Source organism: Leiobunum rupestre, chromosome 7 (assembly GCF_980474605.1).
Source record: "Leiobunum rupestre chromosome 7, qqLeiRupe1.1.hap1, whole genome shotgun sequence".
NCBI classification, from domain to species: Eukaryota; Metazoa; Arthropoda; class Arachnida; order Opiliones; family Sclerosomatidae; genus Leiobunum; species Leiobunum rupestre.
In genome coordinates, this window is record NC_143390.1 from 27,444,309 (window position 1) to 27,462,606 (window position 18,298).

Sequence of the window (18,298 nt, forward strand, 5' to 3'; positions counted from 1 at the left end):
AAATCACGTGATTCTGTAGCAGAATGACGACCGTAAGGCGTTAATTTGTTTCATAGACATTTATTTACATTCTCTTGTATGATCAAAACTAAATTATACAATAATTAGAACAAATTTGCCAAAATACTTTGCTTTGGAATTTGTTGAGTGTTAAATACAATTTAAAAGAGGGTAAGAAATAAGTTAATAGATAAAAACAAAGGAAAACACGTTTGTAGCTCAGCCCTTCCATGGGAAAAAAAGACCTAAATGCTGTGTTAGAAATAAACCTTAATTGCTACTACTATCGAAGGCTGACCGACCCTTGTACACGTTAGGTTATAATTTCATCTAATTTGATTTCTAATCAAGCATATAGGTCATTTTTCCATGAAACAGCCGATTCCCGCTAATGATATCTATATTTTTTTTATAGAAACGCAGTGATGGGGGGCGGGTGTAACACAGGGTAGTATACATAATTCATAACTATATACACGTTTTCTAGTATTTTTTGTGTTTGTTTTATATGCCACAATTCTTGTTTTGCCTTTTTGGGAAAATATAGCAATTACATAATCCAGACTAGATTCATCTACACAATAATATTCCAAAGACTAGTTACTATACATGAAAAAGCGCAGAATAATTATTAACAATGGCTCGCTGTAGACATTGTAACAAAAAAATAAACTGATAAAAACTAAATTAAAACCAAATACTCACAGAATTTAAATTGTAAAAAACTTATCTATACAAATTATTAAAAAAAAAGTGAATATTAGTTATGGGTTAAATTAGAAGTAATGAGGAATCCATAACGCCTGTATGGATTCAAAGAGTAATTAATAAAATACTTTGACATTGGAAATGGTATGCTACAAAGTGTGACACAATAAAACGTTTTAAAAGAGCTAAAATTAAAAATTAACCATATGGCACTATACAATATATAGTTCTACAAAAAGGGCATACATCAATTGAAAAATATTAACTAGCTCAAAAACTGAAAGCTAAAGAGTTAAAATATAGATTGATGAAACAGATACATAAAAATACTAAATTTTTTTGGAATGGTGCACAATGATTTAAATGATATACCGGTACTTCACATATCTGACCCTGTTTTTAAAACGTATTATATCCAGTGGTAAGGCAAGTTTTTGTTTGTTTTAACAAAAATTGAACTTATTACTCTTGAATAAAACTATTTCCAGCATATTTTATACCAAATTAAATTACAAATCTCTAATTTGGAATTTGAATCAAACTGTAGTTCAGTTTTGCCATCAGTTATAGTTATAAAACAGCTTTTTAATCGGAGTTCTATTCACCAGTAGTGGTATTTTATAAAAGTCCTTAGAATACTGAGAGACGGTTGAAGATCTAAGAGGAAACTGCGGCAAAGGTTTTGCGCCAACTCTGTCCTTCGATAAATAACAACGTTAATCATACCATATTTCTTTTTGCCGGAATTTACTCTTTGAAAAGATTGATGGCAGTTAACATATTCACATAGACAAATTAATTTTCGTTTATAGATACATAAGACTTATTTACAGAAATTATTACTCGTAAGTATATTTATATACTAACATCAGGAACTATAAAAAGTACCAATATATTGTATTCTTATTTCACTGGATTTTATCCTCCATTTTTGAGATATTTGAAACTGAGACTCTGTGAATTTTTAGTTTTAAATCACGCTTGTCCACCCACTCCCTAACAGCCCAACATTCGTTAAACAGTTATCAATTACTACTCACTTAGTAAGGCTTGGTTAAAGCAAATAATATTTAAAGATTTAGCCAATTGCCAAACGCGACTCCTGCCTTACGTAACTGAACTAGAAATAGATGCTCGAAAGGCAATAAATATATCAACATTCTCCTAAGCTCTAAATTATTTACTTAAATTACATCAGTTCATTAAAAGAAAAATAGATAAGCGTATTATTTAAGGTAGTCTTACATAATAAATTTATAATGATACAAACACAGATTTTTATGTGTTTGGTAAAACCCCTTTTTTGAATTCTTAAAAGCTTAAAATATCCTAGACTCTTATCATTAAGTTGCGAAGGACTATTTATTACTAGCTAACTCCTAAAAGAAAAATACGTTTTATATGAGTTTTGGTGGGTGGTTCATATACAATAGTTTTAGTTAGAAAATTATAATGTGCGGCTTTTACTAGTATATATTAAATTAAAACTGAATTATACCAAATAATAGATCTATTGTAAAAACGTTGATGCTACTGTCATTACATTTAGGTTAATATTAAAATTTCAATTCATTTGTGCTCACAAATACTTCCAACGTTTCTGCCATAATCACAATAACACTAGTTTTCACCACTTTAGTAAAAATACTGACAACAAATGCGCCACGAATTGTTACGATTTTTCAACTGAAATTTTTTAAATTCAAGACTACTGAAGAAACTTGTACATTCCCTGGCATTTGCTTAAAAAAAAACCACATATGAAGCCTAACAGCGCTAAACATTATATTGCTAAGCAAAACATTTACAGTCACAGGTTGCTTGCTTTTATATATATATATGTCGATGGAGAAGGTATAGAAATCTACGTATTTACCACACATTTCACAGCATGTATTTAATCTTACTATTATTTGACAAAACTTTCAAGTTTTTCCTCTAAAGATAATGAAAGAGACTGTTTCTTAACGAAACTACTATAACACGATTGTTTGGGAACCGCACAATCTCAACACTAAGGCCACGAAAAAATGCTTTAAAAATTAAAAGAGCAGAGTTGAACCCACTGCCACAGGTACGTGTAAAACACTCGAGACTAAATATTGTAACCTTTTTTTTTAAAGAATTCTACTTGGACGGCCTCTAAATGGCCTTCAGCTTCATTCAGCTGCCGGATAAATGGTGTCCGTTTTGTAACGAGCATTGTTAATAAATGTGGCCAAACAGTTGTTTCAAATAATTGGTTTGAAATAGCCAAGATTGGGGGGTTTAACGCAGCCCCATTGCAATTTGGTAGTTAATAATTTAAAGAAGGCTTTGCTCATAGCAAATGTAAAACATTTTACACAGTTGAATAAAACAACTAAAATGAGACTATGGTGATAGAAGAAATAAAAAAATGAGTAAAAAAGTTTTGTTTCAGTAAACCTAAAAAGCCTCAGAAGTAATTGAAAAAATGGTAATAGCAAACCATGGAATGACTAAATATTCTTAAAAAAATCTGTTAAAATATTCACAAAAAATTTTCAAACAAAAAATAAAATTAGTGAATACTGACCAAAACTCATGGTAGTTCCTCAAAATGTTTATACATAACAAAATTATAGTTTAATTTCAATTAATTTCTTAATAGGCTTTGAATACTGAGTAATACCGGTAAAATAAAATTAGGGGTTCTTAAGTTCTATTTTAAACACAAACTATATAGAAAACAATGCATTTAGAAACTAATGTAAAGTATCACTTTGTAAGCAGCTGTAAATCAGAGGGGGATTAATAATTTAGTTTCTCTAAAAGGTGTAACGGAAGTATTCTAGATGCTTTCAACATTTTGAATGCAAAACTTTGTGAAAACCCTAATGTAAGTCTTAGAAAATAACGCTCCAAGAAATGTCAACAATGCGTCTTGATTTTAAGTAAATTCCTCTCCACAAAAAAATTTCCATACTTTCAATTAGTGGCTACACTAATATTTTTGCCTTTCACATAAGACGGTACTAGAGACTCTTTGGTTTTAAATTCATTCTCTAGCGAACTATACTACAGATTAATGTATCTAAAACCACTTAAAAAGTCTTCAAAGCAAAATTCAACTTAGAGAATCCGGTTGTTTTCATACCCAATACTCTTCAATCAGATGAATTAGTAGCCTATTTAGTACCAGAGTATGAACGACTGTTGACATGATGAAAAAAAGATGCAAAAAGCCAATCCACCAAGGGCTGAAGGTCACTTCTAGAGGCTGCGTTAACAAGGGTGCCCCATTAGGTATGGTTCCATTGGATTCTCTTTGACTCCGTGGTTTGGACGGAAAATGGCCCGTTTTGTAAAACTCATCAAGCATCTCCTCTTTTTCAATCCAGCGATCGTAAAGCCAGTCTTGTACCTCCTTTAAGCTCTCGCACGGAATTTTTTCAATGGGGAATCGTCTATAATGCAGATAGACCTTGCAAGGAGGTCTCCACGATGAACAGATTATCGGTAAACTCAACGGATTACCCTTTTCGTAGCCAATCGTGACGTCAATCACCCATTTCAGAGGTTCAAGCTTTTCACCTTGTAAATTCACACAAACATTGCATTGGTGGTGAAACGTTAGAAAGAGGAATATAGGGCAAGGGAGCGCGCAAGACCTTTGCCCTATCTTAATTTGAACCAAATCTCTTGTACATTACCTCATTGCAAACATCAAATAAATACGTATTAGTGATCGTACGGGGTGACATTTGAGTCGGAGTCGGGGAGAGAAAAAACCCCAAAAACCGTGTCAGGTCAGGATTATTTGGAATTTTTATTTTTAAATGTTTCTAACTACAAAAGTGACAAAACTCATTCAAAAGTAGCACATCTTTATTTATCTTATAAAATATCTGTAACGTTTCCAAAGTAAATCACAACAATCTGGATCAGTCTCAGATTTTGACTCTGGATTAATTATATAATTATATAAAAAATTGTACCTTCGCACAAGATAAGTCGCCGAGATAATATGTTGTCTTGCCCCCTCCTTCCCAATTTTAGTTTGCAGCTAAGCGCTCGCTCGGGCGTTTTTTAGATTTTTTTGGATTTAGAAAACACCCCAACCAAAAAATTTAACCACCTGACCCGAGTCGGGTTGGGGTTGAAAACCCGGGGGTCCACGTACGATCAATAATACGTATAAACATGCCAGAGAAATTAAATAAGATAAAAAAAAGGAAAAACTTACTGTCAATTTTGTGAGCCAGTTTTCTTAGATTCTCCTTGTTGAGAGTTTTCATGAGGGAGTACATAGCTCCAACTCGTGGTAGTGTGACGTGCTTTAATACTGGAAAGCCATTCTTTTCAGCGTATCTATTTTTTGTAGTAATGACGTTTAAAATAGTATTTTAAATATTTTAAGACTGATTATCGCAATGTACTCGTAGAAAGTACCTTTGACTTGTTTCCAAGCGTTTACTAAGAAATCCTCCTTCGGGAAATAAAACTATCCATTTCCTATGCCTTTCAAGGTACACTGTAGAAAAATGTCTCTCTAATTTCTTAATTTGTTTTTCTCTTACATCTTTACCCTTTGAATAACCAATAGAATTAATTTCACGGATAAACTAAGTTTACGATAATATGTAAAAAAAATTTCTACCTGAGTTATGAAAAAATCTCCATGAGTCATGGAAACCGTACCAAAATTAGTGTACCTAAAAAGCCTATCCATAATCCATAGTAAACTCGGGGTAATATCATCTTTAACTTGAAATGAAACCATTAAAAACGGCACATCCGATGTAGACTGATGATTAGCGACAATCAAACACCTCTCATTGTAACACGACGATAAATCTTCACCAACTTCCACCACTTTAAAATAAGAACTTTAGTCAGTAAAAAGAAAATTACTTAAATTTAAAATTAAAGTACCTCTATATCTGGCTTCATAACTCCAAGAAGATACTATACAAAGAAGCCATTTGAAAAGAATGCCTTCGATATACCAATAGAGTGGTGGGTATAGTAATCGGAGTGGTCCAAAGACGAGCCACATCCACACTAAATACGTTGGAATGCAGTACATATTGGTTAAAAATACCCAGAATAGACAGAGTCCACATTTCAGCATATGGAGTATAGAGGCCATTTCTGCACTGAAATAACAAAAAGTTACAAAATCACTTATAAATCCAAATTCCTTAAAATATCTGAATCTTTTACAACTGACCTCTTGCTTGTTAAGAAAATTATTATATCATGAAATTAGGCAAAAATTACATTCAGGCACAATGTGTCACCTAAAAAATTGTCTCATTAAAGTTTGTTTTAACTATCCCGCAATAAACAACAAATATTTTTTAAATTTAGTGACATAAATGATATTGCCTGTAATTTGTTTTATCAATTACTAATACAATTTACAACTGGATTTTTATGTAGAAATACGGGGCTGTGGTGAAAGTAAAAGTTCTAGTTTTATTGAGGTCACTCTCTAAAAGTTGTTTTTGTTTCAGTGATTAGGTGAAAACTAGGGAATGAGTGTCATAATGTATCCTACTTGTCACATGATAACACATCTTTTAACTAGTCATTTTTTAATCAGTTTATTGATTTAAGGTTTTGTTAATATTTATATCAAAATACCAGTTTATGCACATTTTTAATATTATTTTGTGTAGTTCTTAAGTACTATAGCTATTCATATGGTACTGAGGACTGTTGTTTTTCTAACAAAGCACAAGTTTTTACGGCATTGATCAAAACATAGCCCACTGAATCATGATCAAATTCATAACATTAACTATGCCAAGGCCTCCTACACATACCTAGTTCTCAAAAGTTGTTATCAATACTAAATACTAAAAATCGTTAATTATATTTACCTGGTTATATTTTTACTTCTTCTACCCATGCCGGTTTCATAAAAAATATTTCCTCAGCTATTCTTATTTTCTCCAATATTCAAGATACTGCTAATAAATGAAGACAACGTCAAAATACGTAAACCGTGCACAGCGGCACGCCACAATGAAATACGTCAATCCGCAGCGGTCATTTAATCTTTGACCCCTCGAAGACCCCGCCAAAATTCAAATTGGCCATGTGTTTTTCGGAATATTTACAATATAATTAGCGAGATTTGAAATCATTATACCAAATTTCATTCCATTTTAAAGCGCTCGAGATCTACCCAATCAACGATTCATGTTCCAGCTCGGATCAGTTTCGATTATTTTTATCGTCTACCTTTTTCCGCTCTCGATCGCTTGAAACCGATTTCGAGAGATAACGGATCGAGGTCGCTCTGGGATCAATTTTTTTTCATGTATTTATTAACTTTAGAATAAGTCGCTCGAATCTTCAAAACATTTTGACTTTATTTTGTGCACGCAGCCATTTTGACAACCGTTCATGGGTAGGCTTTAATTTTAATTTTAATGGATAGCCAGAAAAGGTCAATTTTATTAGGTGACCTACGTGAATAAAGTATTTTTATCTTCAAAATGTGACAATATATATATATATATAGTGTGAAACAAGGTTATATCAATGTTGTGTTAATAGGTGGTTTTTTTTCGCCTGTTCTGGGTTTTTTGAGCAGGTTAAAAAGTGTAGCCATATGACGTCATTTTACTACAATTCTGTCTTGACGAAAAAAACGAGTTGGAGTCATGGTTGGAGTAGAAAGAGAGTTTTTAAAGGTTAAAGGTTATTAATAAAAAGTTTCCCATCATATTTTCGTGAAACGAAATTTAAGCAGACGACAAAACTAGATTACTCCCTCTACACCTCCTTTCGAGGAGGAGTAAAAAGTGTAACCCTAATACTCCGGAACAAGCGAACAAAATTCGGGACAGGGTAAATCTTACCCCGAGAACAGGCGAATAAAACGTTTTAGGGTAAAAAGTTTACACTTTTTGTCCCCGGACAAGCGAAAAAAACCACCTATTATTCCATTTTAAAATTGTCACATTTTGAAGATAGAAATACAGTGGTTTGTTTAAAAAAAATAGCCGATAAATTATTAAGATTTCGCACTCTTATTTAAAATATGGACAATCCTTCGGCCCTTCGTAGTGGAAAGGGAAAAGGCAGGAACATAGGAGTAATTTCCCAAAATCACTAGTGAGCGATAATGTTTATGTTAAGTTTTGGGCTAAAGATTAAGTCTGTCCCATTTTTATCTCATTCGGAATGAGATCAATAATAGGTCGTTTCTTTTCGCCTGTTCTCGGACTAAAAGTGTACTCTTTTCTCCCTAAAACGTTTTATTCGCATGTTCCGGGGATGAGAATTACTCCGCCCCATAAACTATTCTCTTGTTCCGGAGTATTAGGGCTACTCTTTTTACTCCTTCTGAAAAGGAGGTGTAACCGTGTAAGGGAGTAAATCGGATTTTGTCGTCTGCTAGCCAGAATTTATCTGCTAAAAAGGCCAGAGGCAGCCATTTTAGAAAAACGTTTTTACTCCGACTCAAACTATTCGCCACCACAGAATCGCAGTAAAATGACGTCACAGCCTTACTCTTATTACCATATGTAACATAATTACTTATATGTATGCCACTAGCTCTATTTCTTCACTAAGGGTTTGTTTCACAGATATTGCGTCATCCGTACCCTACGTAATATTTGACGTCATCGAATCTCAAATGCCGATTATACAATGGCATGGATATGTCCATGACAATGGGCTGACTAAAATTCCGACACAAAAAATTCATTTTCAATTTAGAGGTTTTCCGTTGGCTTAAATACATATGTTAGTAGCCAATAGTGTGACTCCCAAAATTACTAGGATGAAGAAAAAGGTTAAAATCTAATGTAGTCCACCTTTTTACTGATTCGTGGTGAAACAAACCGTTAGTGAAGATTTTTGAATTTAATAAAGGTACAGTGGCATACTTATGAGTAATTATGTTACATATGTTATTATTACCCTACTCCGACATCCCGGAACAAGCGAAAAGAAACCACCTATGTCAGAGCAAAGATAATATATCTCGAACCATAGATTCGAAATCACTACCTCGCGCGAAGTCAATAGCGTTTACCCACTTCCTGCCGGAACGCAGCTCTATAGTTACCATGGTAACCAACTATAGATAACCGTCTACACCGACCATAGATATAAGAAATGTATATAAAGGTCTAGATAAATTTCGGGGCGTCTAAGCCTAACATAAAATACAGAATTGACACCTAGCAGACACCGAGGAAGGCACGTGACCAAGAGCGCGAGCTCTCTTAGCATTTTAGTACTAAGCGCTTGACCTTTCCGCAGGCCGTAGTCTTTAGACACCATCAGTTGGTGACTTTTAGTATCATTTTTAAGCAGGAGACAATGGCTCTCGCGATGATAGCACGAGCTTTCTTACCGATAGATAGCGCCTTATAAGGGTAGCCTGCAGAAAATACGTGTTTCTGCTAGCTGTCACCTCCGTCTTCACTCCCTTTGAAATATTTTATCTAGACCTTTATATACGTTTCCTATATCTATGACACCGACCGATGGAGCCCGATTTTATGGAGGCCACTTTCTGAATTCTAATTAAGGGTACGAAGTTCAGATTCGCGACCGAAACAAGTTTATATAGGTGGTGTAACGGCATTAGTTTCTCCGAGGTAGCGCTATCAAACCTTTCATAGTCTTTGCGCCTATGATCTAGTGTCTGCTACAGACAAATTTTAAGAACGTTTTTTCTTAAATAAACTTATCAAGATATAAGCAAACGATGCAAAAATTTGAATAAAATTTAAGTATCATCTTTGCTTTAGACGCTACCTATCTCGAGCGTTCTAGATCGCTTTGATCAACATTTTATCATTTTATGTTCCAATTGCGTGCCAGATCTGCTCCGATCAAGTTTCGCGTGTTCCATTTCCCGCTTTCGGGTGTTCCGAGATCGCCCACAACCGATCTGCCGATTTCGACAGATCAATGGATCGAGATCGAGATCGGAGCAAATTTTTCGCGTTCCATTCATATTTTTTTGCCAAAATGGCAAACCAAGGCTTTTACTCTAGTCTATCCGGGCGAGATTTATGACGCAGCTAATTTCGAGCAGTTTTAATGGAGAACCAAAGGAGGCGTAGCGAATTATCTCTAGTCAGATTTGGAGTAAAAATAAAAACACTATAAATTCAAGGTCACAAAAAATATTATAGTGGTATTTGAAATGAAACCAAGGAAGCGGAAAATAAAGATTATATTTATTATGGCTTAAGTAACGTAATAACTCATATTAGGTTACTTTTGATTATAGAGTGTTGTCGTCTGATACGATTTTGAAAACTTGTAACGTCACAGCTGTAGTGTTAATAGTGGCCGCCATGACAGTTACCGTTTTTTATCAATAGGCAAATTACAATGATGACGTCGCAGGGTTTCAGACGACAACACTCTATAGCTTGAAATGCAGATTCTGGCACGTAAATACAGGATAGCCAATAAGGTGCATAAAACAGACGCGCTATACGCGGAAATAATGTACTGTATTTTCTTATTTCAACACCTGCTGAAATTCGCAGTCAAACAGTTACGAAACGTGCCTCCCGTTATTAACGAGAAGTTAAAGTTTGAAGCGTTTACACGTATCGCCTTCTCGATTTAAATGAAATAATGCGATAAATTAAAAACGGCATTTCTGTAGCGTAGAAGTGTACGATTTTTTGTAAAATGTCCGAAACTATTTTAACAAAGTTTTGTAATTCTTCGGAAAATAGTATTCAGCACTACGCGAATACCCAATTTTATGGATCGGTAAGTAAACATTATTAAACAGTACCTTCGCGAATACTAAATTATCGTAATTTTTTGTGATGTAAAAAAGTGTAACGATGGTTTCGAGGCAGCTAAAAACGCGTGTGAACTAAATAACAAGAGCGAAAGGCATTCGAAAAAACAAAACAATGACGAAGATCTTATTGAAAAGTGGCAAATAAACTTGTGCGCATTTTTCTCTCTAGTTTTTATAGTTTGGCTTATTGCATTTTCTCTGTGTATTAAATATTTGTCGTTGTAAATCTTATATCGCCAATTAAAATTTTCACTGTATTAAAGAAAACCAATTATTTATACTTTTGAAAAGTAAATCTAACAAGGAACAGTTAGGCCTTAGTCTAACGTTAAGCAATAGGGACTTGGTAGCATCTTGGAGTAACAGATTATTAATCCAAGGTAGCATGACGTAGATAATACGTCACCCACTCATCTAAAAAAGCATACCAGCATGGCGGCCATAGCCAAAGGTTCGTTACGTCATTCTGCCAAGTCCCTATAGGGAAATATCACTCCGTAGCTTTGAGCATAGCTGCCATTGTGGGGTGAAATTTTTTATCAATAGGAAAAAGCACGGGTGACGTAGTGGCACGTCATACTGTAAACTCCCTATTCTATAAAGTAACATTAATGTAGTTCTTAGTTTTTCTAAGGGCAAGAAAGCCCAAAAAATCTCTTCATAATAACTTAATTATATACATACAATACTATGAGTATTAATGTTAAATCAGCTTACTTTAATGAACTCCATCAAGACTCTTGGATATTACCTAAAATTTTTCATTCCATATTTCTACACCATATGATACGGTTAGCATCGTTAATTAATTGCATCAAAATTCTGTACGCGTTTCTTTATTACCCTAGATTCCGCTTCGAAAATTTGAACTTCAAACCTTGGGTTGCAAACGGTATATGTAATTTGCCCGAGAACTGATCTACAGGTGTTAACAAAAATAAATGCTTACCAACGCGATATTATATTAATAGACTAGCCGAGAAGCCCGCCTTACAGGCGGGCCCTCAGCTATTTGTGTGTTTCGAGGCACTCCAACCCAGTACGTTCCCCCAACCCCTTTTTCCCATGGGATAATTTCCGTGCCACCCTTTTCCCCATAGTCGAACCACCGCAGTAAGGTACCCTCCCCCTTTTACCCATGCGAGAATTTCCGTGGCACCCTTTTCCCCATAGTCGAACCACCGCAGTAAGGCCCCCTCCCCCTTTTCCCATGCGATAATTTCCATGGTACCCTTTTCCCCAAAGTAGAACCACCCCAGTAAGGCCCTTCCTCCCCTTTTCGGGGTACCCCCAGTAAGGCCCCTCCTTTCCCTTTTCCCCATGTGATAATTACCGGGGTATCCCCTCCCCATTTTTCCCATGTGGTAATTACCGTGGTACCCACCTTCCCCTTTTCCCGTGTGATAATTACCGTGGTACCCACCTCCCCCTTTTTCCCATGTGATAATTACCGTGGTACCCACCTCCCCCTTTTTCCCATGTGATAATTACCGTGGTACCCACCTCACCCTTTTTCCCCTTGTGATAATTACCGTGGTACCCTTTTCCCCATAGTCGAACCACCGCAGTAAGGCCCACTCCCTTTTTCCCATGCGATAATTTCCATGGTACCCTTAACCCCATAGTCGACCTCCCCCCGTAAGGCCCCCTCCCCTTTTCTCCATGCGAGAATTTCCGTAGTACTCCCCTCCCCTTTTCCAATGCGAGAATTTCCGTGGTACCCTTTTCCCGGCAAAAATAACTCAAACTCGCAGTCGTACCAAACCCCCCTGTATCCCTTTAAACCCCCTTGTATCCCTTTAAACCCCCTGTATCCCTTTAAACCCCCTTGTATCCCTTTAAACCCCCTGTATCCCTTTAAACCCCCTTGTATCCCTTTAAACCCCCTGTATCCAATGGCTGATGCATAAAGGCCACGGGACTAACGTACGCCGAGACCGAGAGAGCCACGGGACTTTTGAAAGTACCCCATACGACACCCCCCCCCCTCCGAAATTCGCGGCGGAAAGAGTGAAAATTTCGGGTGTATTGCGGGTTGGGACGAACACGGCCCAACTCTCAGGGGCAACAGATTTTGAGAAAATAGATAGTCGAACCACCTCAGTAACGAAGCGAAAGGCAGTCTCGGTTTCCCTCTGTTCGGCGGGTCCCACTGTCCCTATCTAGTGGTGTGATGGGGTCACTGGAGCCTGTGGGGGGCTCCATACCCGGCTCTCAAGGTCATGTGATCGGGGCGCTGGGTCACTGGAACCTCATGGGTGTTCCACACTCGTCATTCTGTGACCTACTAAGGAGGGTAGTTTGCAGTGGAAGAGGAAGCCACTCTAGTCCTCAGCTGTGCGAGGGTGGGTCTCGGGCAGCCCATGGTGTCGCCTTTTGTTGGGCCGTGATGAGGGCGTTTGTTTGCTATATGTGAGGCGGTCAAAATGGCTGTCTCACTGGCCGAACGTTGTTTCGCAAAGCGCACTTTTGTCCGGGGCTGGTTGTTTTGGTGGCCGCTGTAGTGCTTAAGGCGGAGCAGCGGGGTACAAATACATATACTTATGTTCGGCGGGTCGCTTTTTCCTCGCCAGCCGGCCTTCGCCTTCCTTACTGACTAGTGACTAACCAAAAGCTCGAACGACGACGACGACGAAGTGGTTTTTACACACAATCCTAAGGATTTGTGTGTATTAGTCTCACGTACAGTGTAGCCGTTGCCGATGCCGCCGATGCCGCCGATGGCGCCGTGTCACGCATACCTCTTCAAGGGTTAGGGCTAGAAGAGTCAATGATATCTCGTTCGAATGTACAGACATCGCCATTGATAGCCTTTCATAAAGTTTTCAAATCGGAGCCCAAGAAGTTGGGCATTTGCCCAATTTACTATTTTCGGTGATTTCCTTTATGTGGTAGATATTTTCTTTAAAATTAAGTCCGATAACGTTAAAAAAAATATTATTGGATAGGTTAGGATTCAGTTAAACTACAACTTCGGTTATATCAGTAAATATTAAATTTAAGCATAGTTTTCGGGGTTATTTACCGGACCCCAATGTTCGTGATCAGAAGTAACTAAAAAATTACTAGAAGAAATAAGTGTGACACTCAACGGCTGACTAGTAGTAACATATAAGTGTGATCAGAAGTAAAAAATAAAAGTGACACTGATCGAAGGAATCTTCGATGCTTTCAAAGTATGACTAGAAGTAACAAATAAGTGTAAATATGTATATATGTGTGACCGTGGATATATTAATTAAATTTATTAATCGCTGTCGAAGTTACGTTATTAATAATCGTGTTTCCTAGTTTCGACGAAAGTTTGTAAACGCGATAACATCTCAACCGTTGGTTGTAGAGGGATAATTTTTCCACTTTCTAAATATGAACCGACCATTGTGAATTCAAAAACGCGTGAGTCAGTGCCATAGAACCAATATTTAAAAAGTTGTCAAAAATGAGTTTTGACGGTTCCCGCCAAACTATTAATTTTTGGCGGACGAAACCGATAAATAACGAAAGATATTGGAAAATAAATAATAGTTGCAATTGGTTTCATCGATCTATCTATTATAGTTTTCTAGCAGAATTAAAAAGGAGGGCATAAATTTCACCTGTCGAAGACTTTTTAAACAGAGTGTAAATGCAATCTAGTCTTTGTCCAAAACATAGACTTTTCTTTACGACACTCGGAATTTCTATATTGAGGCGTTGTTCCATGTGGTGCAATCTCACCCAATCAACCGTTTTATTAAAATCCAACATCTAGTAAAATCGTCTATGGTAAAATGGACGACCAATTATTATAAAAACCTAATAGCTCATGATAATACCATCCTATTTGCTATAGCGCAAATGGTTCGTTATTCTATCATCTAAAACTTTGATTCTAAGTCATTTTGTAGTTAATCTAGCCCTTTTTTAATTACAATTAAAAGAATAATCAAAGATAAACAAAATTGTAGAAAAGGCTAAAAAAATCATGAATTATAACTTTCCGTAGTATTTTTCATATAAATAATAATACATTTATAACATTTACTCAGTATCCTTGCCAATTTCATTTTAAACTAATACACAGGGTTTTTTTATTTGATAGCCCCAAGTATTTTCTCAAAAACTATATTATCTGAAAAATGTTAAATTTTCAGTAAATTTAAGAAAAATTGTGGAATTTTTCACGGTTTTGGAGTAATAATTTTTTTCCCCGATAAGTCACAGATGGTACACGAAAACTTTCGATGAAAAAGTTGTAGGGCGTACTCACAACCTTAAAATAAAGTTGGTTCAGTCGAAAAAGGCCAACTTTTCACGGAGACGTTAGGTCATAGCAAAACTCAAGTTCGTAGTAGGTGGCAATACTTGTCCAAGCGAATTACAAAATAAACCTAGCTATGTTAATAATCAACATTTGGAACGCTGCAATAATAATCTTGTCTTCTTCGCTAGTGACTGGCGTCTGATAAACTTGCTCCTTTACGAATCCCCACAGGAAAAAGTCGAGCTGTGTCAGATCTGGGAACCTAGGAGGCCATCGAACTGGACCGTTCCTTCCCATCATGGAGAAAGAAATTTCCGCAACTGTGATAAAACTTTATAAATAGTTGATTTTATAAAATGTCTTTACGCTGGCCCCACTTGTTGAAATGTTGCCCTGGAATAGTTCAGCCAATGCCTAAGAATGAGTTCATAAACTCTTTAGTGGGAGAGAAAACGGATCCACAGCTGAAGCGGGGAGGCAACATTTCAACAAGATGGCCAAGGTTATTTTATAAAAAGAACTATTCACTTTGTTTGGATAGAGGGCGCCAAACAGTACTATCTTCTGCTTAGGTGATAATATTTTACCAGGTTACCCTCTTTTTAACTCCCCTATAATACTCCCAGTTGTGAGAGGAATTTTCATCGCTCCATATGTGGTTGTTTTGTCTGTTGAACCCCCCTCCCTCATAGCAGGTGGAATCCTTTTGAAGAGTTTTTTACGCCGTTTAAGCCGAATAATCGTTTTGAAAAACAAAATTTTCGAATAATTTTTTTGGGAAACTAATAATAACCGGTTTTTCGAATAACTGATTCGGTTTTCGAGTTGGGTTTTAATATTCGAATCGGTTTGGAAATTCACTATTCGCACAATTCTAGGAATTTAACCCACAAATTAGATACTTTAGTTTCAATCGTTGGTTTAATAACCATGACGCCATGGCACCTTGGTCTGGAAGTAGAGGATCAGCTAGGCTAGCTAGGCTAGGCTAATACCAGATCGATTTACAATTTTTAAAGGGCAAAGACGACTTTAAAGGGGTAAAATTAATCCGAGGTAATGTGGTGATGGCGTTATTTGTTAGTAGATGGCGCTCTGATAGCAACATGACGTCATAATTTTGATTTTCAACGATTGGTTGAAAGTTTTCAGTTTTTTTGTGGAGAACGGTTTTGTCGAGATTTACAATGCAAAATTCTCTTCCCTGATTGGATAGTTTAAAATTGTATTATAGTGCCCTCTATGGCGGAGAGTTTTAACTACTATTAAAATTAATTGTTAATTTAAATAACAAAAATTAAATTTTTTTAATAAGAATTTAAATTACTATAATTTAGTATTTAAATAATAACTTTTAAAAAAAGTTTATTTTTCATAAACTTTATAGTGTCGCCATCTACCTCAAACATTTTTAAATAGGAAGGTACCTCCGTTGGATTTCTCCCCTTTTTGCATATTTCCCTGTAGGCAATATGTGAATGCGTCTATAGAGGGGTCAATTACAAACAATCCCGACCACACATTTCAAACTTGGATAACGTTAGGGCTTATTTACATCCTCTGATGACATAGTAACTCTGTTATGAGCTTTCGTTAAAGGAACTGGGGGAATATGTGTTAACTGCTTAGGCCGCAAAATTCGAGTTATTTGTCCAAGGAACAAAAATTAATATGCAGGACATTCAAGTAGTACAGTGTGATTGTGGAACTAGGATGGGCCAGCAGATTTATACATTCTCCATTATCTAATGTTTTTTTTTAATTCGGCAATGACAATTCTTCATCCTAATCTCTGTGCGATTAATGGAGCAAAACATTTTAACTTAATTCTTTGGCTTTAAGAATTTTCACTACACTTGAACAGTGGCGGGGTGGCGAAGTGGTTAGCACTTTCACCTGGCAGCAAGATGAACTGGGTTTTATCCCAGGTTGTGGCACTGGGTAAAAACTTGGAACAACTCCTTCTGCGTTGAGTTTGCAAATTGACGACTTTTAAAATTCATTTTGCGCGTGAAAATACCTCTACATGTTATGGTCAAAAAAGCACGCAAAGAAGGCTGTGTGCATTTCAAAATCCGTCAATTCTCTCCCCACTGATTTTTCTGGGAGATCTTCGGTTTCTCCATCCTAGAAAAACTTATTAACGGTAATAGTTAGTTTAGGACGGAACTGTGAGCCTAAGGTGGTGCCTTTGATATTAACCTAGCTGATTATTATTAAAAATATAGTCTTAATCGATAATAATAAATAACGGTCAAAAACGCCGCCGATGAGTTTAGTAAAATATTATCGGTGGCGTAATCGTCGGCCATTTTCGGTATGTAGATACAGGCCGGAAGGCAGGCAAGGCTGCCAGATTTCGATAGACCGAAAACGGACAACTCTCTCAAATGTTTTCTTTTTCAAAACAAATATTTTGCGGCCTAGCTATCGACCAAGACTATTGGACGTGCTCTATGGCGGTTAAATTAGGGTTTTATAGGGTTTTGGCTAGGGGCGAAGATTGGACTAGCGAAGAATACAATTGGTTACACCAGGAAATTATATATGAATACACTTGGAATGTCTTAGGAAGACTATGGTGGCTCTGATAATATTCATAGAAATGGGTGTTTTTACAGCCGATATTTTCGCTCACGCCGTGTTACGTTAAAATCTGCGAGAATTTAAATTAAATTTTTGGGAAACACTTTTTATATGAAATTGGCAATCGTACCAGGATCTAACAATCCCCCACTATCGCCTTGAGTCCCTGGCCATTTGTAACAATTACGCCCCACCCTCTCAAGCCCCTATTGTTTTTCATAAAGCGCAGTTTTTATTGGCAATTAATGGTTTTTTCCTTTCAGTGCTATGACATTTAGGCTGGGTTTTCATATAATAATAAAGTTTATTAAACAGGAAAATAAAGTTTACACTTATTCATTTTATTAGAGATAACAGTGTACGTATACCATAACGATATCAAGGACCCCATAAGATTGAAACGAATGGGATTTTCACGTTAGGCCAAACTGCCTACCCAGGTAGCACGAGCACGTGTATATTAATTAGTTTGCTATTTAGAATTCATCGTTTATATTCTGTGTTGAGTAAAATAAATACGTCGTTCAAACGTGTAAAGTTGCGATATAAAATTTTTTGGAAACAATTAAATACCGTGCTTTTTTGTTGTATGTTTTTTTGTTATTTGTTTTTGATATTCATTAAGAGGTAATATATCCTAAAACAAGATGTCAAAGATCCGACTTTTTCCTAATTTGTTTATCGCCCAATTTTAGTGCTTTGCTGTTAATTTAATATTCTTCGACTTTAGTGTACATAATTTAATTCATCTCCCTGATTATTGACGGTTGTTTATTGACTCTTATAGGGTTCCATTTACTGTGTAGTGCCGCCGGTTTCGGTGTTTAAGTTTACAAGAGTGCATTTTTTATTATAATTTGCTTGGGATTTGGCAATTTTTTTCGGCTATTTGTGCAACGCGACTATATGTGCACCGTGTCCGTCCGCTCAGATTATTTTGTAATACTATTAATTTTTTTGTTTTGTCGTTTGTAACTTTGTGACAATTTTTATAA

At 36.2% G+C, this 18,298-nt stretch overlaps 1 protein-coding gene across 2 annotated transcripts; it reads right to left on the minus strand.

The window, feature by feature from the left end:
* Positions 1-72: 72 nt before the first annotated feature.
* LOC149935490 (acyl-CoA:lysophosphatidylglycerol acyltransferase 1-like) lies at positions 73-6,724 on the minus strand. 2 transcript variants are annotated; one of them, XM_090181570.1, is made up of 8 exons: positions 6,558-6,724; positions 5,903-5,972; positions 5,605-5,823; positions 5,330-5,544; positions 5,122-5,258; positions 4,916-5,040; positions 3,827-4,263; positions 73-3,633 (listed from the first exon to the last, which is right to left on the minus strand). In XM_090181570.1, exons 3-8 carry the CDS (start codon positions 5,819-5,821, stop codon positions 3,601-3,603), a joined length of 1,164 nt encoding a protein of 387 aa, XP_090037696.1. In that variant the 5' UTR covers positions 5,822-5,823; positions 5,903-5,972; positions 6,558-6,724; the 3' UTR covers positions 73-3,600. The 2 variants fall into 2 exon arrangements, with proteins under 2 accessions (XP_090037696.1, XP_090037695.1); XM_090181569.1 differs by having other exon boundaries at positions 5,605-5,828.
* Between the last annotated feature and the right edge of the window lie 11,574 nt (positions 6,725-18,298).

What these genes read in the sequence shown, in the direction of transcription:
- LOC149935490 (XM_090181570.1), bottom strand. Translation starts at nt 5,821, where the DNA reads ATGGCCTCTATACTCCATATGCTGAAATGTGGACTCTGTCTATTCTGG. An exon ending in TTATGAAGCCAGATATAGAG is followed by an intron (nt 5,545 to 5,604) that starts GTACTTTAATTT and finishes CTTATTTTAAAG; the next exon opens with TGGTGGAAGTTGGTGAAGAT. An exon ending in ATCTGATTGAAGAGTATTGG is followed by an intron (nt 3,634 to 3,826) that starts GTATGAAAACAA and finishes TTTTTTGTGGAG; the next exon opens with AGGAATTTACTTAAAATCAA.